This window comes from Oncorhynchus masou, chromosome 10, assembly GCF_036934945.1.
Source record: "Oncorhynchus masou masou isolate Uvic2021 chromosome 10, UVic_Omas_1.1, whole genome shotgun sequence".
NCBI classification, from domain to species: Eukaryota; Metazoa; Chordata; class Actinopteri; order Salmoniformes; family Salmonidae; genus Oncorhynchus; species Oncorhynchus masou.
The window spans coordinates 45,333,288-45,361,104 of NC_088221.1; the positions used below are offsets into that span (position 1 = coordinate 45,333,288).

At 42.9% G+C, this 27,817-nt stretch overlaps 1 protein-coding gene and 1 pseudogene across 17 annotated transcripts in view; one reads left to right on the forward strand and one right to left on the reverse strand.

Annotated features, from left to right (window-relative positions):
• Positions 1-653: 653 nt before the first annotated feature.
• LOC135546872 (2-oxoglutarate receptor 1-like) lies at positions 654-16,643 on the reverse strand (annotated as a pseudogene).
• LOC135547673 (muscleblind-like protein 2a) overlaps positions 10,905-27,817 on the forward strand; it is a 44,999-nt gene continuing 28,086 nt past the window's right edge. For 16 of the 17 annotated variants that reach the window (XM_064976874.1, XM_064976875.1, XM_064976884.1 and 13 more), the window contains exons 1-2: positions 10,905-11,092; positions 18,554-19,343. In XM_064976874.1, the coding sequence (XP_064832946.1) occupies positions 19,170-19,343 (174 nt within the window). In that variant the 5' untranslated portion in view covers positions 10,905-11,092; positions 18,554-19,169. Of the gene's footprint in view, positions 11,093-12,378; positions 12,613-18,553; positions 19,344-27,817 lie in introns of those variants that run through there. The other variant, XM_064976870.1, reaches the window with a different exon arrangement.

Below are 27,817 nucleotides of genomic sequence, written 5' to 3' on the forward strand. Positions count from 1 at the left end.
GCTTTTCTAAGTGAATCACAAGGGCAATCACCCTGCATCAAAGTCTGATATACTTATTGAATCTATGGCTCTATAGCATGTTCATAGGTGACAGTGTTTAATCCTGAGTTCTATATTTTGAGGCAATATTTTTGTACAAGATTTACTGACACAGTGATTACATTTAATTGATTTAATTTCAGCTTACCAACAGTATAACAACATGTTAACTTCATTGTGTTGCATGGTTTTGCAGCTTGTATGGTTATTATGCCATTTGAAACACTATTGCCAGGACTGCCCCAGAAAAGCTATGCAAAACCCAGAATTTCCTAACTGAATCCAGTCTACTCAATATATGATCAGCCGGCTGTGATGTATCTATCACTGCAGTCAAAGGAACCAGTTTCATGGCAATAACATGTTGACAATATGAGTAATGTTTAGAATCACAGTCAGCCGAGAAAGGCAGCATGACCAATATTTTATTGACATTTTCACTTTGTTATAGAGAAACAACAGCATACAACAAATACAGAATGACAAGAGCCAATGAATACTAATGAACTCACTACCCAAGAGAAAAATTAAATAGAAACGAAAAAGGATGACGGCAAACAAAAACAAAAACGGAAAACTGGAATACATGAAAATAAAATCACTGGCCAATCACGTCACGCTGGCAGAGAGAACAGGAGAAATACATCAACCAGGGTTCTAGAACACATTGAAAGAGTTTGGCTTCTGGCTGAAATGTAAGACTCCATTTTCACTGAGGTATCCTGAACCACTGTTATGATCAAGATATTGTCAAAATAATATTTCGCCACATGGTTGATAAGTCGTAAAGAATATTTATTGTATGGTGCTAAAGTACCCAGTTGGAAGAACCATACATTTACTTAGGGTAAATCAGAGGCTTTCCATTCTCTAACCATACATTTTCTTCCAAGCATAAGGGCTGTATGTACCCAGTCTTTATGGGAGGCAGGGAGACAGTACAAAGCTAAGGGATTACTAACCATACATTTTATGTTTTCATGAATGGGAAAAATTATTGCCGGACAGGACAATATAAAGGGAACCAGAGAGCCATCACTCTCCCTGCATCTCCAACACTCTGCACTAGAAAGGCTGCATCTGATAAAGTTACTCAAAGGCAGTTCAAACCATAAGTTAGTGAAGAGAAAATTGCTATGTTGTCAACATCCAAAAGCAGACTTCTAGACTTCTATGTGAACAACCCTTAGCCGTGGTATACTGGCCACATACCACACCCCTCTGGCCGTATTGCTTAATTGACCCCCCTCAGCAGTATATAGGGCACCAGTGTTTAGGCTTCCATCACGAGTATACATCCGTATGGCACGGAGGATGTAGAAGAGGATGAAGCACATTACAAACACGACCAGGATCAGCACAGCCAGCCTGCGGGCGCAAATCAAATTTGACTGGTCACATACACGTGTTTAGCAGATGTTATTGCGGGTGTAGCAAAATGCTTGTGTTTCTAGCTACACCGGTTCAGTAATATCTAACAATTTCACAACAATACACACAAATCTAAGTAAAAATGATGGAATTGGACAGCCTTCGTGGGGCCCGTCGGTCACCGGCATAGCTCAGGCACACCGACACCGGGGGGATTAGGTAGCCCAGGACTGTGAGTAGCCAGGCATAGACCCACTAGGGGGAGTAGGTATCCCAGGACTGTGAGTAGCCAGGCATAGACCCACTAGGGGGAGTAGGTAGCCCAGGACTGTGAGTAGCCAGGTATAGACCCACACCTCTTCTGGATCATTACTAGCAAAATCCAAACATGACCGTCATTATAAATAAGAATTTGTTCTTAGTAAAGGTTAAATAAAAATAATACATACATAAATGACGTTCTCAGTCTTCTCCACAGTGGTCATGTAGACCATGGTTGTAATCTCCAATATAGATATGAACCATACAGCCGAGCAGTCTATGACAACCCAACTCTTCCTCTGTACCTGGGCTGCCCTCAGCGGGTGGACCATGACCACATGGAACTCACTCAGGCAGGTGAGGAAGAGAATGCTGCCGTACAGGTTGAAGTAGGAGCTTAAGCCTTCAAAAATGTTCCAAGTTGACAATTCCACAATGCTGTGGGGTTTACAGTAATGGTACTGTTAAACCAAAATGTATTTGAAATGTATGGAATCATTTACTGTTTACCCCTACAATCACCCAGAGTGCATTGCCTTTTATGGCAATTTACCGTAAATAATTAATACAGTACTTTACGGTTTGTTTTATTGTATAATACTGTCAAAACAACAATAACGTTTTACACTGTACTAATGAAACCAAATAGTCCAACTTACTTTTACCTGTTTTGTCGCCGAGGATGCTGCCATACAGGTTAAAGCACAGGTTGAAGTGAGAGCTAAAGCAGACAATGGGACACATGCCGTCGCCCATGATCCAGTCGTCCTGGATGTAGTGGTGGACCAGGAAGGACGTACAGGAGGTCTGCCACGGCAAGGTTCACCATGCTGCTGCTCTTCCATGGCCGCAACCTGACCACGTAGATAATGATTGAGGTGATGTTTCCCACAAGCCCCAATACAAAGATGATCCCATACGTGACCGGGAGATAGTACCTCCTACTGTCCTCATCAACTGGGAAACAGTCAGTGGCCTCACTCTTCACGTTTTTCTCTCGACATGGTTGTGTCGTAACATTCAACAAATTGACCTAAGACACAAGTAGAGAGACAATTTGTGTATAATGTTATCCCATTAAAAAGATGACTAGTTGAATTCGTCCATGTGGTATATTATGAATGTGTTTATTCTGAGTAGTTTCTCCAGTGTCCGTCTGTCAATCCTGAAGTTCCTCAATCATCAGGCAGCCGTCAGTTTTAAGAGCATCCCAGAGTCCTCCCACACAGAATTACTGCCACTGCCTACCAACAGAGGAAGTAGTACACCCGTTGGAATTCAAACAGCAAATTGTAACAGGTTTAAAGTTCTCAAATGTGTACTCAAACTAATCATGCATGTAGTTAGATTTTGGTATTATATACTTATATACTTCTATATATACTTCTAGAGGCCTTATCAAAGGCCAAAGGACATGAAAAATACTCAACCATTGAAGGTATAAGACATGCTGCCACTGATCCCTGTACACAATAAAAAAATTTGGGTCACTACTACCACATATCAGTTCAATTGGTACAGCACTCTCATTAATTTCTGGCACAAATGTAGCCTATTACAAGGCACTCCCCAAAATATTTAAATTAGCCAGAAACAACAATACCATGTAATTTAGTAAATCATAGGAATGTTTTACACACCTTGTTTGGTTCAGTAATGTACTGTTAAACAAAAGTTTCTTTGAAATGTATGGTGTCATTTACTGTTTACAGCTAAAATCATTGCCTTTTACTGCAATTTACCGTAAATAATTAATATGGTACTTTACTATTCATTTTATTGTGTAATACTGTCAAAACAATAATAAAGTTTTACACTGTACTAATGAAACCAAATAGTCCAACTTACTTTTACATGTTTTATTGCCGATACACAAGTGCTAAACTGTAGTTGTTGTTTAAGCAATGCCTGCAGTATTGGGATTTGATAACAATTCAGACTTCTCCGAACCTACATACTTGAAAGATGTGTCATGTATCCCTCTGCTTGACCAAGGACACAAGTGGCAGACATACTCCATCTCCAGGTTATTGTTCAACTATTGACCACACACTAATGGTCACGAAAATGTCCTTTCATTTCCTTATTAGAATACCACGGAAACAAGCCATCAATGGTCCGCTGAATCGTCCCTCGACACAAAAGGAATAGTGATGAGACATACCTCTGGGACATTTCAATAACATTTTTATAATAGAAAGTAAACTTTCAAATAACTTGATAGAAAGCATTCCACGGTGATTATGAATGATTCTCCAGTGGTGGTCCAGTTTCTTGTGTAGGAGGAGGATAGTGACATCTAGCGGCCATAAGCTGAAATTGCATCTGTTTGCAATATAATTAATACAGTATGATTATAATTTGATATTTTCAATACACTAAGCCAAAATATGTTTTATTCATTTTTTTTTAAATACATTTTTAGTCAAGCTATTAAGTCCGTCCCAACCCATGTTTGTACAAATATTAGTACCTTACATTCTTGCAATAATAAAGTATAACGCAAAATTACATCTACATGTGATGTATGGGACAAATTCTGAAGATATCGTTGACTACATTTTTGACCGTTTTTAACCATATTAACTATACTGTACAAATGTTGTCAACTTGTCAATAAGAAAGTGATCCTTTTTTACCACTAAATGGGGCATAATATCAGAAACTGATTCTGAAGAGAATAGCACTATAATTGTATTGCAGTTTTCAGAAATTAATATTAGGTTAAAATTTGACAGTATAATAAAATCATATAATATTTTTTCCTCTCATCTGATAAGTATCAAACAGTACAAGATAGACAGTGAAGATGATGAAGTGTGTATAACAGACAATGAGTAGTAGGTAGATGGATGAAGTGATATTCATGGCTGTGCAGACTGGCACCGACAAGTGTAGGAGGGACGTGGGCAGTGATCAGCCATCGCTTTCACATTGACCTTCTACCCACCTTCCCATTGGCTCCGGATAAATGAGAAGTTCTGATACACAAACTGGAGAGGTACTGTCTCTCATTTCCTGTTTCTATTTCTATGTTCAGTACCTTTTCCCTTATCTATAGCATTCTATTGCTGTGTGCAGTACTTCTTCCCTCATCTATAGCATTCTATTTATGTGTGCAGCACTTCTTCCCTCATCTATAGCATTCTATTTCTGTGTGCAGTACTTCTTCCCTCATCTATAGCATTCTATTTCTGTGTGCAGTACTTCTTCCCTCATCTATAGCATTCTATTGCTGTGTGCAGTACTTCTTCCCTCATCTATAGCATTCTATTGCTGTGTGCAGTACTTCTTCCCTCATCTATAGCCTTCTATTTCTGTGTGCAGTACTTCTTCCCTCATCTATAGCATTCTATTTCTGTGTGCAGTACTTCTTCCCTCATCTATAGCATTCTATTTCTGTGTGCAGTACTTCTTCCCTCATCTCTAGCATTCTATTTCTGTGTGCAGCACTTCTTCCCTCATCTCGAGCATTCTATTTCTGTGTGCAGTACTTCTTCCCTCATCTATAGCATTCTATTTCTGTGTGCAGTACTTCTTCCCTCATCTATAGCATTCCATTTCTGTGTGCAGTACTTCTTCCCTCATCTATAGCATTCTATTTCTGTGTGCAGCACTTCTTCCCTCATCTCTAGCATTCTATTTCTGTGTGCAGTACTTCTTCCCTCATCTATAGCATTCTATTTCTGTGTGCAGTACTTCTTCCCTCATCTCTAGCATTCTATTTCTGTGTGCAGCACTTCTTCCCTCATCTCGAGCATTCTATTTCTGTGTGCAGTACTTCTTCCCTCATCTATAGCATTCCATTTCTGTGTGCAGTACTTCTTCCCTCATCTATAGCATTCTATTTCTGTGTGCAGTACTTCTTCCCTCATCTATAGCATTCTATTTCTGTGTGCAGTACTTCTTCCCTCATCTCTAGCATTCTATTTCTGTGTGCAGTACTTCTTCCCTCATCTCTAGCATTCTGTGTATCTCACTCTCATTCTCTCACACAAATAAACACAAGGAGGCAAACAGGTTTGAATAGGCTTTATAGAACCTTACCCCTATCCAGTAATTTTGTCTCAGAGTTGTATTGCTTTAATTGCTCTGAACGTATTGATTTAGCACATCGACTGTGAATATTTTCAGCAACTGAACTGAGAGAAATAATGGTTAAGTCCAAATCCATCCAGCACAACAGTGACTGCTGTTGGAATAGAGAGTGCCTCAGGGTTGCTGTAATACCACAGAGTGTAGGCTACCATCAAACTAGTATTGACAAATGACCTAAATAATAATAATAAAAATATGTGTGTTGGTATGTGTGGATGCCAGAGAAGGTTGGTAATCATCATTATTAGGGTAGAAAAAGTTTTAGAATAACCACTTTTTCCCCAAAATTTTTTGGGGGGAACATGTAATGACAAAAATGTATTGATTGCACTATTTTACCATTTTTAATCTTATAAATTAGCTCATAGATTCCAATATAGTGCACAGAGGAGGGTAAATCAGTTTGATGCCTCAACAAAGTCAACTGTTTTCAGTCTCATATTGTCTCTTCCATATCTCAGTCTGTTTGACCAACCTGGTCAGCGACAGTGACATTTCTCCAGTCTGGAAGGAAGAAAGGTGGTGACCTTTCCACACACAGCTCTGATATCTCTGCTTCATTCTTTTGAAGGGGATAGTCAATGTGACAAGATCAAAGATTAGACCTCTCCTGGTGGTCAATATTGAATGCCAAAGCTACATATGACATCTGAATTAAGAGTCTAATTTAGCTGACTTAGTTTTAATTTAGCTATCCTTCTCAGAGACTGACCCAATTTAATTTAGCTATCGTGCTCAGAGACTGATCCAGTTTAATTTAGCTATCGTGCTCAGAGACTGACCCCGCTTCAAGACTGCTTCGATCACGTGGATTGGGATATGTGGATTGGGATATCTGGATTGGGATATGTGGATTGGGATATGTGGATTGGGATATGTGGATTGGGATATGTTCCGCATTGCTTCCAACAACATTGACGAATACGCTGATTCGGTGAGCGAGTTCATTAGAAAGTGCATTGACGATGTCGTACCCATAGCAACGATTAAAACATTCCCAAACCAGAAACCGTGGATTGATGGCAGCATTCATGTGAAACTGAAACCGCGAACCACTGCTTTAAACCAGGGCAAGGTGACCCGGAAACATGACCGAATACAAACAGTGTAGCTATTCCCTCCGTAAGGCAATCAAACAAGCTAAGCGTCAGTATAGAGACAAAGTAGAGTCGCAATTCAACGGCTCAGACACAAGAGGTATGTGGCAGGGTCTACAGTCAATCACGGACTACGAAAAGAAAACCAGCCCCGTCGCGGACCAGGATGTCTTGCTCCCAGACAGACTAAATAACTTTTTTGCCCGCTTTGAGGACAACACAGTGCCACTGACACGGTCCGCAACCAAAACCTGCGGACTCTCCTTCACTGCAGCCGACGTGAGTAAAACATTTAAACGTGTTAACCCTCGCAAGGCTGCAGGCCCAGACGGCATCCCCAGCCGCGTCCTCAGAGCATGCGCAGACCAGCTGGCTGGTGTGTTTACGGACATATTCAATCAATCCTTATCCCAGTCTGCTGTTCCCACATGCTTCAAGAGGGCCACCATTATTCCTGTTCCCAAGAAAGCTAAGGCAACTGAGCTAAATGACTACCGCCCCGTAGCACTCACTTCCGTCATCATGAAATGCTTTGAGAGACTAGTCAAGAACCCTATCACCTCCACCCTACCTGACACCCTAGACCCACTCCAATTTGCTTACCACCCAAATAGGTCCACAGACGATGCAATCACAACCACACTGCAACCCTGTCCTAACCCATCTGGACAAGAGGAATACCTATGTGAGAATGCTGTTCATCGACTACAGCTCAGCATTTAACACCATAGTACCCTCAAACTCGTCATCAAGCTCGAGACCCTGGGTCTTGACGCCACCCTGTGCAACTGGGTACTGGACTTCCTGCGGGCCGCCCCCAGGTGGTGAGGGTAGGTAACAACATCTCCACCCCGCTGATCCTCAACACTGGGGCCCCACAATGGTGCGTTCTGAGCCCTCTCCTGTACTCCCTGTTCACCCACGACTGCGTGGCCATGCACGCCTTTAACTCAATCATCAATTTTGCGGACGACACTACAGTGGTAGGCTTGATTAACCAACAACGACGAGACGGCCTACAGGGAGGAGGTGAGGGCCATCGGAGTGGGGTGTCAGGAAAATAACTCACTCAACGTCAACAAAAGAAAGGAGATGATTGTGGACTTCAGGAAACAGCAGAGGGAGCACCCCCCTATCCACATCAATGGGACAGTAGTGGAGAGGGTAGTAAGTTTTAAGTTCCTCGGCGTACACATCACGGACAAACTGAATTGGTCCACTACACAGACAGCATCGCGAAGAAGGCGCAGCAGCGCCTCTTCAACCTCAGGAGGCTGAAGAAATTTGGCTTGTCACCAAAAGCACTCACAAACTTCTACAGATGCACAATCGAGAGCATCCTGTCGTGCTGTATCACTGCCTGGTACGGCAACTGCTCCACCCACAACCGTAAGGCTCTCCAGAGGGTAGTGAGGTCTGCACAACGCATCACCGGGGGCAAACTACCTGCCCTCCAGGACAACAACACCACCCAATGTCACAGGAAGGCCATAAAGATCATCAAGGACAACAACCATCCGAGCCACTGCCTGTTCACCCCGCTATCATCCAGAAGGTGAGGTCAGTACAGGTGCATCAAAGCAGGGACCGAGAGACTGAAAAACAGCTTCTATATCAAGGCCATCAGACTGATAAACAGCCACCACTAACATTGAGTGGCTGCTGCCAACACACTGACTCAACTCCAGCCACTTTAATTATGAGAATTGATGGAAATTGATGTAAAATATTTCACTAGCCACTTTAATCAATGCTACTTAAAATAATGTTTACATACACTACATTACTCATCTCATATGTATATGTATATACTGTACTCTATATCATCTACTGCATCTTTATGTAATACATGTATCACTAGCCACTTTAAACTATGCCACTTTGTACTCGATACCATCTACTGCATCTTGCCTATGCCGTTCTGTACCATCTCTCATTAATTTATCTTTATGTACATATTCTTTATCCCTTTACACTTGTGTGTATAAGGTAGTAGTTTTGGAATTGTTAGGTTAGATTACTCGTTGGTTGTTACTGCATTATCGGAACTAGAAGCACAAGCATTTCGCTACACTCGCATTAACATCTGCTAACCATGTGTATGTGACAAATACATTTTATTTTATTTTATTTAGCTATCGTGCTCAGAGACTGATCCAGTTTAATTTAGCTATCGTGCTCAGAGACTGACCCAGTTTAATTAAGCTATCATGCTCAGAGACTGACCCAGTTTAACTAAGCTATCGTGCTCAGAGACTGACCCAGTTTAATTTAGCTATCCTTCTCAGAGACTGACTCAGTTTGATTTAGGCATTATTGACCAGTAGAAGGATGGCATGAATGGAATTTCATCGTGGTCGATGACTTTAGATGACAATTTGTATAATTTGACAGTATGTTCTGCTGCCGTTTCGCCCCACCTCTGCTTGACAGTCACATGATTGGTGGGTTGTGGTGTGGCCAGGATAGCGAAGCTCAGTCAGCAGGCTTCCCCCCACCACCACCAGTCTAACATTCCAGTCTGGTTATATTTTTTTCCTATGCCTAGAACAATACCGGCTCGTCATTCCACACATACCACTTTCAATTTAGTGGAAGGAATGTGTTTGTCTCCATAAATACCTCCATATTCCCATATATGGCACTCAAGAAATGACAGGGAAAAGACATGTTCTGTGGATCCGTGACAGAATACATGGCAGGCGGTCTGTCAAAGGATATTAAATAAATAACAAGAACGTCCTGTGACTTCCTGACTTAGAAATGGACCATCTGTGTGTAAATGTGTAAATGTAACAAGCAAGAGTCACACTAAATAAAGAGTCACACTAAATCGTCACAAGATATACTGTTCTTGGAGAAAATGTCACAGGATTATGCAGTGTTCTACCTTGTAGAGATTTCTATAAATGCAAAAGGTTTGCTAACCGCGTGCATCATTAGTGTGTGATGTCCCCAAGACCGATGTTATGGTTGATACATTAGGTACAACTGCTGGTGTATGTCCTGCAGGCATGCATGTGTATCAGAGTGGCCACACATGATGTCAGTGGTAAAGTTCCGGGCTGATAGATTTCATTGACCACTTCTCCTAGGTTAACAAGTTCACAATACATACTGAACACTTCCTATAGCCATTGTAGCAGATGATTTCATTAGTCAAATTTGCCTGATCGAAACTCTTTAACATATCCTCTCTGAACACGTTTAGGATTAGGCCTAGTTATTTGTTTGCGTCTAAACTGTCCTGATTTCAACAAGGTATAGATGGAAGTTGTATCATTGCCAATCTTCTTACTATACTGTAGACAACATCCCATCAATCAACAAGGTGCAGCCTTTATCTTGTCCACAGCATTCTGCCCTGGTCATTCTGTTGTGGTGGCCTTGTGGTGACCTTGAGTGTAATGCAGGGTCAGGAGGATGCTTGCTGTTCATTCCCTCGGGCTGTTGGTGAAAAAGAGCATCAGTAAGCATAGGATACGATTTCAACACAGATTCAGATTTAATCAGAGTGAATTGTTTTTTCCCCCATTAATTTCATAATGTCTCAATCTGTTTTGGGACAGCTTTCATAGGCCAATTGTTTGATGTTCAATATCTAGCGTTGAATTACATCACAAACAGAAGAATAACAAAAAATGAAGTGTTTTCTTCCCAGAAAAAAAAGGAGATGGATACTGGCTTGATTTTTTTTACAGAACTCCTTGAATTAAAAACCTGTAATAAACTAAAAACAAAAAATCCCTGTAATTTTCCTCTCGATTCCATTGCTGTTCCCTTGGTAACAAGCAAGCCCTTGCCCTTCTGGAGCCTCCTGACATTCGCTTGGAATGTACCATTATGGCTGCTGTGGGGAGATAGTAGATTCCCATTTCACTAATACTTTTGTTTGACCAAAAAGAGGTTATTTGAAAGACAAACAATAACGTGACTTATCTGTTAAAACTTCAAAAAGATTCATATTTCTAACGAATCTTCCGATTTTAGTATGCATATTGGCATACTCTGCCCGAATGCTCCCCTTCAAATAAATCAAACTGGCAGTCGTAGAGCGAGCTGTCAAATGCTTGTTGCTTGTGTCAAATTTGTGCTACAAAGTAACGAAGAGAAATCAAGCACCTTGTTGTTTTCCTGTTAAAAAGTGTCTATAGCTTGGTAATACGACAATAATTAAGTGGACCATTGAACAGCACCTTGTTCTCTTTACTTCACGTGATGACGAGGTAAGCAGGTAGAAATGCTAGCTTCACCTTGTCAGACATGTTGTCTTGCTAGCTCGCTAGCTCGCTAGCTCGCTATGCCCCCCTTCCCCAGACGTGTTGTGTCATGTATTGCAGGTTAGTAAAAGTGAGTTCCTAATAATAAAGTGTTATCCCTAAGAGACTAGCTAAATTCTAGTACAGAAGCTAGCATATTCTGCTTGTCATGTTAGCGCTGGCTAGCTATCAAAGTTCCAGCTACTGTACAGTAGCTAGCTAGCTGTGACGTGTGGTGGTAGCTCGTTCACTGACTTTGGTAGATAGCTTGTAGCCTATTTTCCTTGCTAGCTCATGATGAATACAGTAACGTTAGCTCCCAAGACTTCAGATACCGATACGTATTGTTTATTGTTGTTTATTGCCAGCTATAAACTCGCATTACAAGTTACTTTGATGACGTCTCTTGGTTTTCGTCTTCAAAGTGTGTGTGTGGGGGGGGACTTTAAATAGAGAGAAGTTGCAATCCTTTTGCCAGTGTAAACATTTTTGGTTGTTCACCTTATGAGAAAGCACAGGATACGCTAGTGGAGAAAGTGCTGTTATGTTAGAGTTGTTCTTGATTACACATCTAATATTTAGTTTAGTAAATTATTATATGTATTTATATGTAATAGTGAACAATAATGCTTCAAATCAAAGGAGGAATTATAAGACTTGGGTCTAGAGATCATCTGAGATAATCACAGGAGGTTGGTGGCACCTTAATTGGTGAGGACTGGCTTGTGGTAATGGCTGGCTCGGTGTCAGTGGAATACATCAAACACATGGTTTCCATGAGCTTGATGCCATTCCATTTGCACCGTTCCAGACATTATAATGAGCCATCCTCCCGTCAGCAGCGTCCACTGGTAATAATGCTTATCAACAGAGCATACAGGTTTGGCATCAGATCAGGGTCTGCAGCTAGCCTGGCTGTCAGTCTGCTAATAATGCTTATCAACAGAGCATACAGGTTTGGCATCAGATCAGGGTCTGCAGCTAGCCTGGCTGTCAGTCTGCGAATAATGCTTATCAACAGAGCATACAGGTTTGGCATCAGATCAGGGTCTGCAGCTAGCCTGGCTGTCAGTCTGGTAATAATGCTTATCAACAGAGCATACAGGTTTGGCATCAGATCAGGGTCTGCAGCTAGCCTGGCTGTCAGTCTGAGCCTTGCAGACTTTTTTTTTTTTGCACAGCAATTCTGTTCCTGATATGCTATTGGCCAGAGTCTGCTGGGAGGGTCTTCCTGGAGGTTGGTGGGCAGGCAGGAAAAGGGGTGGCTGGAATTGTTTCAGCCAGAGAGTTAAGCAGACAGTCTTTTACTGCACTGTCGTGGAAATAAAATCCCTGTCTAGGCATGGGCCTGAGCACACAGCACTGAGAGGGGAATGACTACTATTCACATGGTGATTATATTTAGGCAGAAAGTAATTAGAAGTCGGACTTCTAACCCAGACTGTGGTGGAGGCTAGAAAGACTGGAGAGCTCCAACACTGCATGAGGTGAGAGGATTGTTTCCCTGGCTGCTCCTGTTTTCCTGACTAGTTCATAAAGGAATTTGCTGCATTATGCTGCATACCATGCGGTGAGAGGTAGAGCTAGAGGACTTCACTCGTAGAGCTGGTTAGAATCTGCTTCTCTTGAAATGGCTGCTGCTTATATTGGCTGTTTATCTCAAATGTTCAAATTTAGCTGGTCAGTGTGGGGAATTTACCTCTCCCATCCTGCCAGGAAAGAACAAGGTGCTCCCTTAATGCCTGCCTGCTCTGCAACTTCCTGTGGCGTTTCACTACTTACCCAGGCTGTCTGTCCTGTGTCTGACTGACTTCAAGTGTGCGTGTGTTTGTACAAGGTTTGTAGGAGTGTTAAGTACAGGGTTGTGGAGGACTGAGGGCCAACACATCTCATAAGCATGATTTATTCTCTCCGGCAACAGGTGTTAACCTGCCATCAAAGCAAACACAGACAGAATACACCAAGGAAAGTAACTGGGGAAGGACTCTCACAAATAGGGACATGTAAGGTTTACCTACTCTACATTCCCAATACAAAGTTGGTTTTAGGTTGGGCTGGTGTACAGTTTTTTTTCTTTCTAGGGCTGGGACCTCACGATATGATATCACGATTCTTGCGATTCCATACAGTATGCATTGCGATTCGATACTGCCATTTTATTGCAATTTGCTGTTCCAAACGCAGTGCTCTGTATATGTCTGCTGCAGAGAGACAAGTGAGAGTATGAGAAAATTAGTTTTGATGAGTCATGGGAATTAAAGTGCTGAAAACATGTTGGCTCACTTTAAAAATTAGATGGAGAACAAACTATAGGTTTAAAAATACCAGAGTTTTGGCGCAGTTACAGATGACTAGCACTAGCTAACACTGCTTATCAAAACGAAGTATCAATATAATATCGTACAAAATTATTTTGCGATATGTAGCTGAATCGATTCTTTCCACATCACTAGTTTTCTCCTGTACTATAGGGTAATTATTGAAGCTAGGTTATGATCTTTTTTATTGGAAGTTATTATTGTTGCAACTTTCAATTCCATTATTTGACAGCAGTGCTAAAATGACAACTTTTTAAATTTTTACTCAAAACCAGTGCTTCTAGGTTGTGCTATTTCAAACTGTTTTGGAAGCTAAACTTTGTTTTTTTTTTCAAGCTAAGAAAATTACAGCATACTCTATAGGAAGGGTTTATTTAATCTTGCATTAGTTTGGTCTCCATGGTTACTGTAGATAAAGTAAGTACTGCTGATTCTCTCATACAGCAGTGTGATTGGAACCTTACTAAGAGTAAGAAAATTCAAGTCACACCAGTTCAGTTGGTAGTTAAGACTATTATAATATGAAGTTCATGCTCATGCAGACTCAGTAAATAGCTACCTGCATTGTGCCTAGCTGAAAGCTGGATGGTTTACAATAGTAACCTCTGTAATTGTTAGGCCCTAGAGCCAGTTACTCATCCCAAACAGACATAACAGGATGACAGAGTTCACACTGACCAAACTTGCCCATCAATCCATAGATAGGCCTAGACCTAGTTTCATTTGTATACACAGCGGATAATTGGACTCCATTAACAAATTTAATGAGAAATCTGCAAAGTCCTGTCACATGTTATCAAACTAGAGTCAATCTCTTCATGAGATCAGTCTTTCAGTCTGTAGGACAGTAGGCTATTTTTAAGTGATGAAGTGTCATTCTCTGGTCCATAGGATTATTTAAGGATGTCCCTTAATTTGCATTTTACAGCTGCCTTTAGGGAATCCAGCTGCCTTTAGGGAATCCAGCTGCCTTTAGGGAATCCAGCTGCCTTTAGGGAATCCAGCTGCCTTTAGGGATTCCAGCTGCCTTTAGGGCATCCCGCCCGCTGCCTTTAGGGAATCCAGCTGCCTTTAGGGCATCCCGCCCGCTGCCTTTAGGTCATCCCGCCCGCTGCCTTTAGGTCATCCCGCCCGCTGCCTTTAGGGCATCCCGCCCGCTGCCTTTAGGGCATCCCGCCCGCTGCCTTTAGGGCATCCAGCTGTCTTTAGGGAATCCAGCTGTCTTTAGGGCATCCCGCCCGCTGCCTTTAGAGGATCAGTATAAACACTCAAAACCAGGAGCTGAACAAAACCAGAACTACTGCAAAGCAGGATGAGCCAGGAGCAAAATAAGAGTCTCTCACGCTCTCTCACTGACAACCTTCCAAGTGTTGCAGTGCAGAGCCTCCCACACTGAAAATAAAGGTCAAACTATTCAGTGATACTGTTGCATTTCTGTATTTCCGTTTTGCACTGATATGTTTTGTTAATAACCGCAAAACCACACTCACTCTTTCTTGACAGTACAGAAAATACAGAAGACTTACCGTTTACAATAGAATAATGCCTCTCACGAGAGATGCACATGCCTACCTTCAGTTATTCCTTACAAGCTATTTAAAGTTTCTTGAGAAAGAAACATATCACAATTACCCCAATTACATACATTTCTGTCTATGAATTAAATTGTGTTTTTTTTTTCTTTCTCCGTGACTTGGTGTCATACTTTTTTCCCCCCACCAGCGACAGCAGTTAGAATGTGAAGGATCTTGTTGTTGGCACTTTAATCATTTACTTCAATTGTAAGTAGCTTAGGTGTCAATTTTATTTACCTTCAAACTTTCGTTCATGATGTAGCATAATAAAAATGCATTCAGTAGCCTACGCTCTGACCATGCCCCCCCCAAAAAATTGTCTTAGCCTCAATGTCAGCATGATATTTCTGATAACATTTCCAGGATGTAAACAAAATGGATATCGTTGCCTGTGACTATTAGACTCAGGCCCAGGGACATTTACTCTTTTTGGGCTCCTCCTCCTGGGGTACCCCCAGCTGCTCTGGCTCCCCCCAAGCATGTTGATACATTTGTCTTATTGGACTTGTCTGTTTGAATAGAAAATCTGCCTGGAGATAGAATTAAAATGTCATAATTCAAAGGCTGAACACAGATTCAAGGTCAGAAGCATTAATCAGTCAAATATGTCACTCTGATTAGATGACGGCTGCTGTGTGTGAGGCTGGTGGCTGCGACTGGATTTATCACAGAAAACGCATGCACATCTCTTGTAATGTCAAAACAACATATCAGAGACAGGTATTTTTCTGCCATAGAAACCCTTAGGCGGATCCAAATTGTAGAACGGTTGTTTTAAAAAAAAAATACATTTTCGGGAAGGAAAAACTTTCAGTGTAAACCTAAACGACTAAAACCGGATGTACAGTGCGTTCGGAAAGGATTCAAACCCCCACATTTTGATGTTACAGCCTTATTCTAATATTGATTAAATAATTTTGTCCCCCTCATAAATCTACACACAACACCCCATATTGACAAGGCAAAAACTTTTTTTTTTTTTTTTTAGATTTGTTTGCAAATTTATAAAAAACAAAACTGCAATATCACATTTACATAAGTATTCAGACACTTAACTCAGTACTTTGTTGAAGCACCCTTGGCAGCGATTACAACCTCGAGTCTTCTTCGGTATGACGTAACAAGCTTGGCACACCTGTATTTGTGGAGTTTCTCCCATTCTTCTTTGCAGATCCTCTCAAGTTCTGTCAGGTTGGATTGGGAGTGTCGCAGCCCAGCTATTTTCAGGTCTCTCCGTAGATGTCCAATCGGGTTCAAGTCCGTGCACTTGCTGGGCCACTCAAGGATATTCAGAGACTTGTCCCGAAGCCACTCCTGCGTTGTCTTGGCTGTGTGCTTAGGGTTGTTGTCCCATTGGAAGGTGAACCTCCGCCCCAGTATGAGGCCCTGAGCACTCTGGAGCAGGTTTTCATCAAGGATCTCTCTGTACTTTGCTCTGTTAATCTTTCCCTCGATCGTGACTAGTCTCCCAGTCCCTGCCGCTGAAAAACATCCCCACAGCATGATGCTGCCACCACGATGCTTCACCATATTGATGGTGCCAGTTTTCCTCCAGACATGACTCCTGGCATTCATGCAAAATAGTTCAATCTTGGTTCCATCATACCAGAGAATCTTGTTTCTCATGGTCTGAGAGGCCTTTAGGCAAACTCCAAGCGGGCTTTTCCTTTTAATGAGGAGTGGCTTCTTTTCGGGCCACTCTACCATAAAGACCTGATTGGTGGAGTGCTGCAGAGATGGTTTTCCTTCTTGAACGTTATCCCATCTCCACGTAGGAACTCTGGAGCTATGTCGGAGTGACCATCTGGTCCTTGGTCACCTCCCTAACCCCCGATTGCTGAGTTTGGTCGGAGAGGCCAACTCTAAGAAAAGTCTTGGTGGTTCCAAATTTCTTCAATTTAAGAATGATGGAGGCCGATGTGTTCTTGGGGAACTTCAATGATGCAGAAATGCTTTGGTACCCTTCCCCAGATCTGTGCCTCGACACAATCCTGTCTCTGGGCTCTACAGACAATTTCGACTTCATGGCTTGGTTTTTGCTCTGACATGTGCTGTCAATTGTGGGACCTTATATAGACAGATGTGTGCCCTTCCAAGTCATGTCCAATCAATTGAATTTACCACGGGTGGACTCCAATCAAGTTGTAGAAACATCTCAAGGATGATCAATGGAAACACGATGCAGCTGAGCTCAGTTTCGAGTCTCGTAGAAAAGGGTCCGAGTAAGTAAGATATTTCTGTTTTTTATTTTTATACCTTTGGAAACATGTCTAAAAACCAGTTTTTGCTTTGTCATTATGGAGTATTGTATGTAGATTGATGAGGATTTTCTTTTCATTTAATCCATTTTAGAATAAGGCGGTAATGTAGCAAAACGTGGAAAAAGTCAAGGGGTTTGAATACTTTCCGAATGCACTGTATGTAGAAAAGATAATGGACCTTAATGGACCTATATCATTTTAAATTAATTAATCTTTGAGAACTAACAATCACCAAAATAAAAGCTAGACAGTCAGGGGATGTTATACAGTATTGATTTTGGTATTAAGTTTGAGCAAAATAACACAATGCATTGAATTGCAGGAAATTATCTTTAAAATTGCAACATTTTCTCTCAGTTCAATGGCAGAATATGTAGAATCCTTGGAAATGAGCTTTAAAACTGCAAAAATGTATCTCGGCTCTATGACGAAAATCTGAGAATTGCAGGAAATTGGCAAAATCTTTGCTGCCACGCAAAGAAAATACTGAACATGAAAAAATATTTCTGCCGAGGCGCACGTTGAAGATGGTAGAACAGTCCACATTTTGCGTAATTTAATAGAAAAATCTGACAACCCCATAGTAGAATAGTTTATCTATTCACCGAGTCAGCTTGTTGTTGTTGGGTTCTATGGGAGAGAGAGATTATTCTCGTAGTTTTGAATACCATAACTTCTTGCACTTTTACGATTAATCGGTCGACCTCTACTGGCTAATGATTAGCCCGATAGGCTGAAGCATGGGGTTGCCTATCTGCATTTACCCTATTTATTTGTACTGTGCTGCATCAGTTGGGCTCAAGCTGATAAAGTTTATTGCTAGTAGCAAACCTGATAATATGGACCATGCATAGGCTAAATACAGTGGTCCAATATGTTATAATAATTTTAACAAATAATTTTAACTGTGTTATTGGGCTAATTTCTGGAGGTGGACATTCTATTTTAGATGCTATCAGCTTCCTTTTATTTTCATTCATTTTGTAGTATAATGTCCCTTTAAAAAGTCAGCGGGCAGAGCTTTTGAGTCCTTTCCCATACTTCCCCATCACCCCCCCCCCCCTGCAACCTTTCCCCCCCACTGCTACAGAGTAAACACTTATGCTGTACCCACCCTGCTTTCACAACTGTAGCATTGAGATTTTCTCAGTTTCATCAATTGAAAAGAGCAGCTTGAGCAGCATAACATGAAGTAAGCCGAGAGTATAGCAATAACTATAGTATAATAAGAGCACTAATAGTATTTTAAACAAATAACTATTTTCTATCTTCCAGATCACCAACAGAAAGTGCTTTTCAAAAAACATCTCCAACTTCAACCTGCTCTCTGGTCTAAATGTGCATGGGAAGCCAACCCTCCCTTCTAGGCCAGGCCTGAGCAGTGCCGGGATACTTCAGCTGCAAATCTTCAGCCGCCTCCAATTTATTTCTGAACAACTCCAGTGGCTAAGGTATCCCAAGGGGAAAGATTTACTGGAGGGAAGAACTACCAAAGCACAAATTGTGAAAAGTTGGCAAAGTCAATACCAGGTCAAGTCTTCATGAATATTCTTTCAAGGAGTGCCATTGCCTCGACATACTATTAATGAGAGAGTCCTTGTCAGTGGAGGAGGATAGACACACCGTTGTATCACAGAGCAAGCCCTCAACCCTTCCAGAGGTTTCCCATTGGTGCAAACTGATTGATGAGTGATTGCTCGTTGATCGATTAGCCTTCCAGCTGATGCAGTGAGGCCAGTCTGGTTGCTTCATATGATTTGTAAACTTTTCAAGCACTAATCAGACAGAGACAAAAGTTGTAAACTTTTTTTTAATGTGTTGCCGTTTTTTGAGTTAAGAGTCAACTCAACTGATACATTGGACTGGCAGCGTTCGATTGGAACCTCTTGACATGGCTCTCAATATATCTTCAGTAAGGGACACAAAATGGCTGACGTTGGAAGTGTGTCGGCAGTTTCAGAGAGGAACTTGCTCACGGAGTGATGAGGAATGCAAGTTTGCACACCCACCAACGAGCTGCCAGGTTGAAAATGGAAGAGTTATTGCCTGCTTCGACTCGTTAAAGGTAAGGAATGTCATGCACCATTCTTCTGTTAGATTCATGACTCTGCTTTATGTGCCAGGAGACTGATATGTAGGAGCCTAAACAGATAATTACGTTCTAAAGTGTTTACTGTAAGGAAATGGAGACAGAATCTGTACTGTACTGTTTATTCTAAGCAAATGTGGACATCCCACACTACTACGCCCCATGGGGTGCAGGCTATAGCCTTGTGCTGACTTCCAGTGGGATTACTGCATTCTCCCTCTCACCTGTTGCTGTGCTTGGCTGTCTGCTGCTGGGCCTGGCTGTCTGCTGCTGGGCCTGGCTGTCTGCTCCTGGGCCTGGCTGTCTGCTCCTGGGCCTGGCTGTCTGCTCCTGGGCCTGGCTGTCTGCTCCTGGGCCTGGCTGTCTGCTCCTGGGCCTGGCTGTCTGCTCCTGGGCCTGGCTGTTTGCTCCTGGGCCTGGCTGTCTGCTGCTGGGCCTGGCTGTCTGCTGCTGGGCCTGGCTGTCTGCAGGTGGGGCTGGCTGTCTGGGCCTGGCTGTCTGCAGGTGGGGCTGGCTGTCTGCGGATGGTGCTGGCTGTCTGTCGCCGGGCTTGACTGTCTGTGGCTGGGCCTGGCTTTCTGCGTCTGAGCCTGTGACTGGGCTTCGCTGTCTGCTGCCGGGCCTGGTTGTCTGCGTCTGAGCCTGTGACTGGGCTTCGCTGTCTGCTGCCGGGCCTGGTTGTCTACGGCTGGACCTGCAGCTGGGCTTGACTGTCTGCGGCTGGGCCTGGCTGTCTGCTGGGCCTGGCTGTCTGCTGGGCCTGGCTGTCTGCTGGGCCTGGCTGTCTGCTGGGCCTGGCTGTCTGCTGGGCCTGGCTGTCTGCCGGCCTGGCTGGGCCTGGCTGTCTGCGGGCCTGGCTGGGCCTGGCTGTCTGCTGGGCCTGGCTGTCTGCGGGCCTGGCTGGGCCTGGCTGTCTGCTGGGCCTGGCTGTCTGCGGGCCTGGCCGGGCCTGGTTGTCTGCTGGGCCTGGCTGTCTGCGGGCCTGGCCGGGCCTGGCTGTCTGCTGGGCCTGGCTGTCTGCGGGCCTGGCCGGGCCTGGTTGTCTACGGCTGGACCTGCAGCTGGGCTTGACTGTCTGCGGCTTGGCCTGGCTGTCTGCGAGTCAAGCCCAGCCACAGGCCGTCTGCGGATGCTGGGCCTGGCTGTCTGCTGGGCCTGGCTGTCTGCTGGGCCTGGCTGTCTGCTGGGCCTGGCTGTCTGCTGGGCCTGGCTGTCTGCGGCTGAGGTTAATCCACAGAGAAGCTCACACTGCCACCGCAACACAATGCTGCCCACTGGATTATTCTGATGTTCAATCATCTCCTTACCTCCACTGGCCATTTTAAACATGCTGTGCCAGGGCAAAGGGCCTGGTCCCTAATGGTCAAGGCTGGTGCTCAGCCAACCATCAGCAGGAATTGCTACAAAGGACCTATTTTCCAAAATGCCTCTTTAGGTTTTGGTCCTTTTTTGATGGGTTTAAAAGACTGAGATAGTGTTGCAAGTCACTTTTTCTTATTGCTATGGATGGCAGGGCAGTGGTGGCTGCTGAGGGGAGGACGGCTCATAATTATGTCCTGAGCGGAGTCAATGGAGTGGCATCAACCATGTCTTTGATGTGTTTGATACCATTCCATTGACTCCATTCCAGATATTTATTATGAGCCGTCCTCCCCTCAGCAGCCTCCACTGGTGGCAGGGAATTTAGGGGCTGACTAGTTGCCCAGCCATTAATCTTATAAAGAGTCACACTGTTGCCCAAGCTCATTCCAGAACAGTGTAGGCATTGAGCTGCTTGTCCTCCAATTCTTGTATACCTACCATCCAACTCATGTGACAGCCTACTTACTGGGCCCTCTGACGCTGGAGTCATCACATCACAAGGCTGGTGATAGAACCTTGGGGGAAGTCTACTCAGAACTTAGAGATTTTTCATAAGAGACTTGTGTGCATCTGAATTAAGTTTGAAGTGTAGGTGGACAAGGTTTTACGACTGGGGACAGTATATTGAGTGTACTACTCTCGTTCCCAAAATAAATAATTTTCTTAAAGCTGCTATATGTAACTTTTTTTGGATGATCTGAGCAAATTCACATAGAAATGTGTGTTGTAGATATGTCATTCTCATTGAAGGCAAGTCTAAGAAGTGGTAGATATGTTCTATCTTTTACTTTTGGTTTTGTACACCAGCTGAAAATACAAGAGTTTTGGTTTAATTAAAATCTATTTCACAGTGGTTTAGATGGTACAATGATTCTCTACACTATACACAACTTGTTTTGACAGAATTTAGGAAAATTATTTTGAATTTTAGCAACCAGGAAATGACACAGCTATTTTTGCGTATTGCATCTTTAACTTTTCTGTTGTTGTTGTTTATACTGAAATATTGAGGTGTGCTAGCAAGGCTACATTAATGCCTTTAGCCAACATCCTCTCTTTCTCAACCCACCCACACTCTTCAATTCAGCCAGCATTGTCTGAATTGTTATGTCACCGTTGCTCTTCTAATGAGAGAGTATTCAGGTGTTGTTTTTTGACACCACTTGAACTGATTTGAATGACACTAGGCTAAATGTCATCACTTCTGGGTCCTATAATTTATTGATTTCCTGCTGAGGTTCAATTGAAATAGGCTAATGATTCCTAATCAGGATTTTGATTTGCTTGAACGACAATCCCTGACGATAATAGGGGATAAATCTTAGCCTAAAACGTGTAGGACTATCTGCAGTGTTAAGAGAGAGAGCGAAGATCTGTTGTTAGCCGATGGAAGGGGGATGGGAAGAGATTGGCTAGAAAATATACAAACGCCTCAGTCATGTGATGATGTCACTATTCTGTTGAATAGCCTGTTGTTAAAGAGAGTAACTTGAGTGTTGTCTGTTCCCGACACATCCATTGGTTCAGCTTTGACTGTGGTTTCCACTGATTTAGCCTAGCCCACAAGTCATATGGATGATAATAATAAATAATTTTGTCTGTGTTTTATATTTGACCTATTTCGCGTGTAAATTGGAAATGTGTTTTTTGCATGTCCCAGCTTCCCCTGAGAGGTCCTCGTAGAGCGGTGTCATGGCCAGAGGCTCTTCCATTATTAATGGCAACTCTGGAGCAATTAGGGTTAAGTGCTTTGCTCAAGGGCACATTAACAGATTTTACACCTTGTCAGCTCGGGATTCGATCCAGTGACCTTTCTGTTACTTTCCCAATGGTCTATCCGCGCGCTACCTGTCGCTCGAGTTATGTGTGTTTCAGTAAACTGAATGATAGGCAAGCCATAATGGCCCACGTTGACAGTTTGGATGTAATATCATAATATCATAAAAACCAGTGTGTGTGTTCAGTTTGTAAATTTGATGATAGGCTTACTCCTTTATCCTCCCATAGCAAAAGTAATCTGATAAATTATTTTGGAGGTGAACCATTTTAATAAACACTGACTGTAGCTTAGGCCTAACTCTGAACCACTGGTGAGTAAGCATCTCCTCTTATGGTTGTTACAAGGCTGTTCCCGTCCTGACTCTTCCACCAACATGCTTAACTGCATGGGATACCACTATCCCAGCAGAAATCCATGCATGATAGTAACTACCAGGGTTTTTTCTAGTTCAAAAAGGGGCGAAGGTGGTGGGCGTGACAGTGGGAGTGGCAAGTGGGCGTGGCATTGGGAGAAAATGTTGCTGTTTTAAAAGACATTTCCTGTAATTCTACATATTATTTAATGGAGAATTTTTGTTGCAGTTTTAAAGCAAATTTCCTGCAATTCTATGCATTTTGCCATGGCAATGCTGTGTTATTTTGCTCAAACATAATATCAAAATCAATACTTCTAAATTCTTGGACTAGAGGATACCAGTATCGCGATGCTGGCTCGTATCGTGGAATGAAAACAAAACACAAAGTGGATTTAAGTTTAGGAAAACAGCCCTGATGTTGGAAATAAACAGCATTATATTGTCATCCTGAGTCAACATTTTATTTATTTCCCAAGCTTATAGCAAACAATATTTTACATACAGCCGGTTTTTAAATCAAATCAAATCAAATTTATTTATATAGCCCTTCGTACATCAGCTGATATCTCAAAGTGCTGTACAGAAACCCAGCCTAAAACCCCAAACAGCAAGCAATGCAGGTGTAGAAGCACAGTGGCTAGGAAAAACTCCCTAGAAAAGCCAAAACCTAGGAAGAAACCTAGAGAGGAACCAGGCTATGTGGGGTGGCCAGTCCTCTTCTGGCTGTGCCGGGTAGAGATTATAACAGAACATGGCCAAGATGTTCAAATGTTCATAAATGACCAGCATGGTCGAATAATAATAAGGCAGAACAGTTGAAACTGGAGCAGCAGCACGGCCAGGTGGACTGGGGACAGCAAGGAGTCATCATGTCAAGTAGTCCTGGGGCATGGTCCTAGGGCTCAGGTCAGTTGAAACTGGAGCAGCAGCACGGCCAGGTGGACTGGGGACAGCAAGGAGTCATCATGTCAGGTAGTCCTGGGGCATGGTCCTAGGGCTCAGGTCCTCCGAGAGAGAGAAGGAGAGAATTAGAGAACGCACACTTAGATTCACACAGGACACCGAATTGGACAGGAGAAGTACTCCAGATATAACAAACTGACCCCAGCCCCCCGACACATAAACTACTGCAGCATAAATACTGGAGGCTGAGACAGGAGGGGTCAGGAGACACTGTGGCCCCACCCGAGGACACCCCGGACAGGGCCAAACAGGAAGGATATAACCCCACCCACTTTGCCAAAGCACAGCCCCCACACCACTGGAGGGATATCTTCAACCACCAACTTACCATCCTGAGACAAAGCTGAGTATAGCCCGCAAAGATCTCCGCCACGGCACAACCCAAGGGGGGGCGCCAACCCAGACAGGATGACCACATCAGTGAATCAACCCACTCAGGTGACGCACCCCCTCCAGGGACGGCATGAGAGAGCCCCAGCAAGCCAGTGACTCAGCCCCTGTAATAGGGTTAGAGGCAGAGAATCCCAGTGGAAAGAGGGGAACCGGCCAGGCAGAGACAGCAAGGGTGGTTCGTTGCTCCAGAGCCTTTCCGTTCACCTTCCCACTCCTGGGCCAGACTACACTCAATCATATGACCCACTGAAGAGATGAGTCTTCAGTAAAGACTTAAAGGTTGAGACCGAGTTTGCGTCTCTGACATGGGTAGGCAGACCGTTCCATAAAAATGGAGCTCTATAGGAGAAAGCCCTGCCTCCAGCTGTTTGCTTAGAAATTCTAGGGACAATTAGGAGGCCTGCGTCTTGTGACCGTAGCATACGTGTAGGTATGTACGGCAGGACCAAATCAGAGAGATAGGTAGGAGCAAGCCCATGCAATGCTTTATAGGTTAGCAGTAAAACCTTGAAATCAGCCCTTGCTTTGACAGGAAGCCAGTGTAGGGAGGCTAGCACTGGAGTAATATGATCAAATTTTTTGGTTCTAGTCAGGATTCTAGCAGCCGTATTTAGCACTAACTGAAGTTTATTTAGTGCTTTATCCGGGTAGCCGGAAAGTAGAGCATTGCAGTAGTCTAACCTAGAAGTGACAAAAGCATGGATTAATTTTTCTGCATCATTTTTGGACAGAAAGTTTCTGATTTTTGCAATGTTACGTAGATGGAAAAAAGCTGTCCTTGAAATGGTCTTGATATGTTCTTCAAAAGAGAGATCAGGGTCCAGAGTAACGCCGAGGTCCTTCACAGTTTTATTTGAGATGACTGTACAACCATTAAGATTAATTGTCAGATTCAACAGAAGATCTCTTTGTTTCTTGGGACCTAGAACAAGCATCTCTGTTTTATCCGAGTTTAAAAGTAGAAAGTTTGCTGCCATCCACTTCCTTATGTCTGAAACACATGCTTCTAGCGAGGGCAATTTTGGGGCTTCACCATGTTTCATTGAAATGTACAGCTGTGTATCATCCGCATAGCAGTGAAAGTTAACATTATGTTTTCGAATAACATCCCCAAGAGGTAAAATATATAGTGAAAACAACAGCGGTCAAAAGGTCAAAAGAGTATGGTCAGCTTCATGTTTTTATTTTTGGCATGTAAAAATATGTAAAAATATATTTCGACAATGGTATCGTCACAGCCCTACTAATTTCATTGTTTTTGGCATTTCCAATTGTCCCCGAATGTCTGGCTTTTATTTAGGTGATAGTTAGTTCTCAAAGATTAAAAAAATAAATATATATAGGTCTTTTTTACATAGTTTATATCTGGTTTAAGTTTACATTGAAAGTGTTTTTCCATTAAAAATACGTATTGGATTTGCTGTTTTGTTTTGGTTATGTTTCAGAATATTTTGTGCCCAATAGAAATTAATGGTATATAATGTATTGTATAGTTTTGGAGTAATTTATTGTAAAAAATAATATATGTTTCTAAACTCTTCTACATTGATGAGGATGCCACCATGATTATGGATAGGCCTGAATAAATAGTGAATAATTAAGAGTGAGAAAGTTACAGATGCACAAATATCATATACCCCAAAAATGCGAAACTCCCATGTTATTGTAAAGGTCAGAGGTTAGTTAGCATGTATTGGGGGTATAACACATTCCTTCGACCTCATGGCTTGGTTTTTGCTCTGACATGCTTTGCCAACTGTGGAACCTTTATATAGACAGATGTGTGCCTTTCCAAATCATGTCCAATCAATAGCATTTACCACAGGTAGACTCCAGTCCAGTTGTACAAACATTTGAAGGATGATCAATGGAAACAGGATGCACCTGAGCTCAATTTCGAGTCTCATAGCGATTCCAGGGGGTTGTCTGCCTCTCATCTGAATCAACAGGATGAGAAGCCATGCCTTTCTGACCTGATGATTTCCTCCCCAGAAACCGGGTTGGGAATCAGGCCTTGTTTCTCCCACTGCTCATAGCCTAACCCAACACTGCTGTGCTGGCTGGTTGCTGGCTGGTTGCTGGGGGCTGGCTTGGTGGCTGGGGGCTGGCTTGGTGGCTGGGGGCTGGCTGGCTGCCTGGGGGCTGGCTTGGTGGCTGGGGGCTGGCTGGCTGCCTGGGGGCTGGCTGGCTTGGTGGCTGGGGGCTGGCTTGGTGGCTGGGGGCTGGCTGGCTGCCTGGGGGCTGGCTGGCTGCCTGGGGGCTGGCTATCAGTCATGATCTGACTGAGAGGAGCTGTTTCCTGTGGGCTGGTCCCAGGAGACTGTGCTGAAGCTGGGTCGGAGGAAGCCTCTGAAGACTGAGCAGAGAAGGGAAAAGTGCTGCTCATGCCTGGAGCTAGCAGCCAGCCAGCCCCCAGCCAGCCAACCACCAGCCAGCCAATGCACAGCAGTGTTGGGTTAGGCTGTGAGCAGTGGGAGGAACAAGGCCTGATGCCCAACCCTGTTTCTGGGGGGGAAATCAGCAGGTGAGAAAGGCATGGCTTCTCATGCCTCAGATAAGAGGCAGGCAACCCCCTGGAATTGTAGTAAGGGGAAAACAGTTTTTTTGTGTGTAAAAATGTAGATGTTTGCTAATTCATTAAAAATATTAAAAAAACATCAGACCCTTTGCTATCAGACACAAAATATAGCTCTGGTGCATCATGTTTCCATTGATCATCCTTGAGATGTTTCTGCAACTTGATTGGAGTCCACCTTTTGTAAATTCAATTGATTGGACGTGATTTGGAAAGGAAAAAGAGAAGGGGTCTGAATATTTTTGGAAAGTATTTGTACCATTGCCCTTTTCACATTTTGTTAGGTTACAGCCTTATTCTAAAATGTATTTGATTATTATTTTTCCTCATCAGTCTACATACAATACCCTAAAATGACAATGCAAAAACAGGTTTTTAGAAATGTTTGCAAATTTATAAAATAAAATGTACAGCACCAGTCAAGAGTTTGGACACACCTACTCATTTTTCTTGTAGAATAGTCGTGAATATGTCAAAACTAGGAAATAACACATATTGAATCATGCAGTAACCAAAAAAGTGTTATAAAATATATTATAATTTGTTTATGAGATACATCAAAATAGCCACCCTTTGCCTTGATGGTAGCTTTGCACACTCTTGGCATTCTCTCAACCAGCTTCATGAGATAGTCACCTGGAATGCATTCCAGGTGACTAACAGGTGTGCCTTGTTAAATGTTAATTTGTGTAATTTCTTTCCTTCTTAATGCATTTGAGTTAGTCAACTGTGTTGTGACAAGGCAGGGGGTATTCAGAAGATAGCCCTATTTGGTAAAAGCCAAGTCCGTATTATGGCAAGAACAGCTCAAATAAGCAGTGAAATGACAGTCATCATTACTTTAAGACATGAAGGTCAGTCAACCAGGAACATTTCAAGGACTTTGAAATGTTGTTCAAGTGCAGTCGTAAACACCATTAAGCGCTATGATGAAACTGGCTGTCATGAGGACAGGAAAGGAAGACCCAGAGTTACCTCTGCTGCAGAGGATAAGTTCATTAGAGTTACCAGCCTCAGAAATA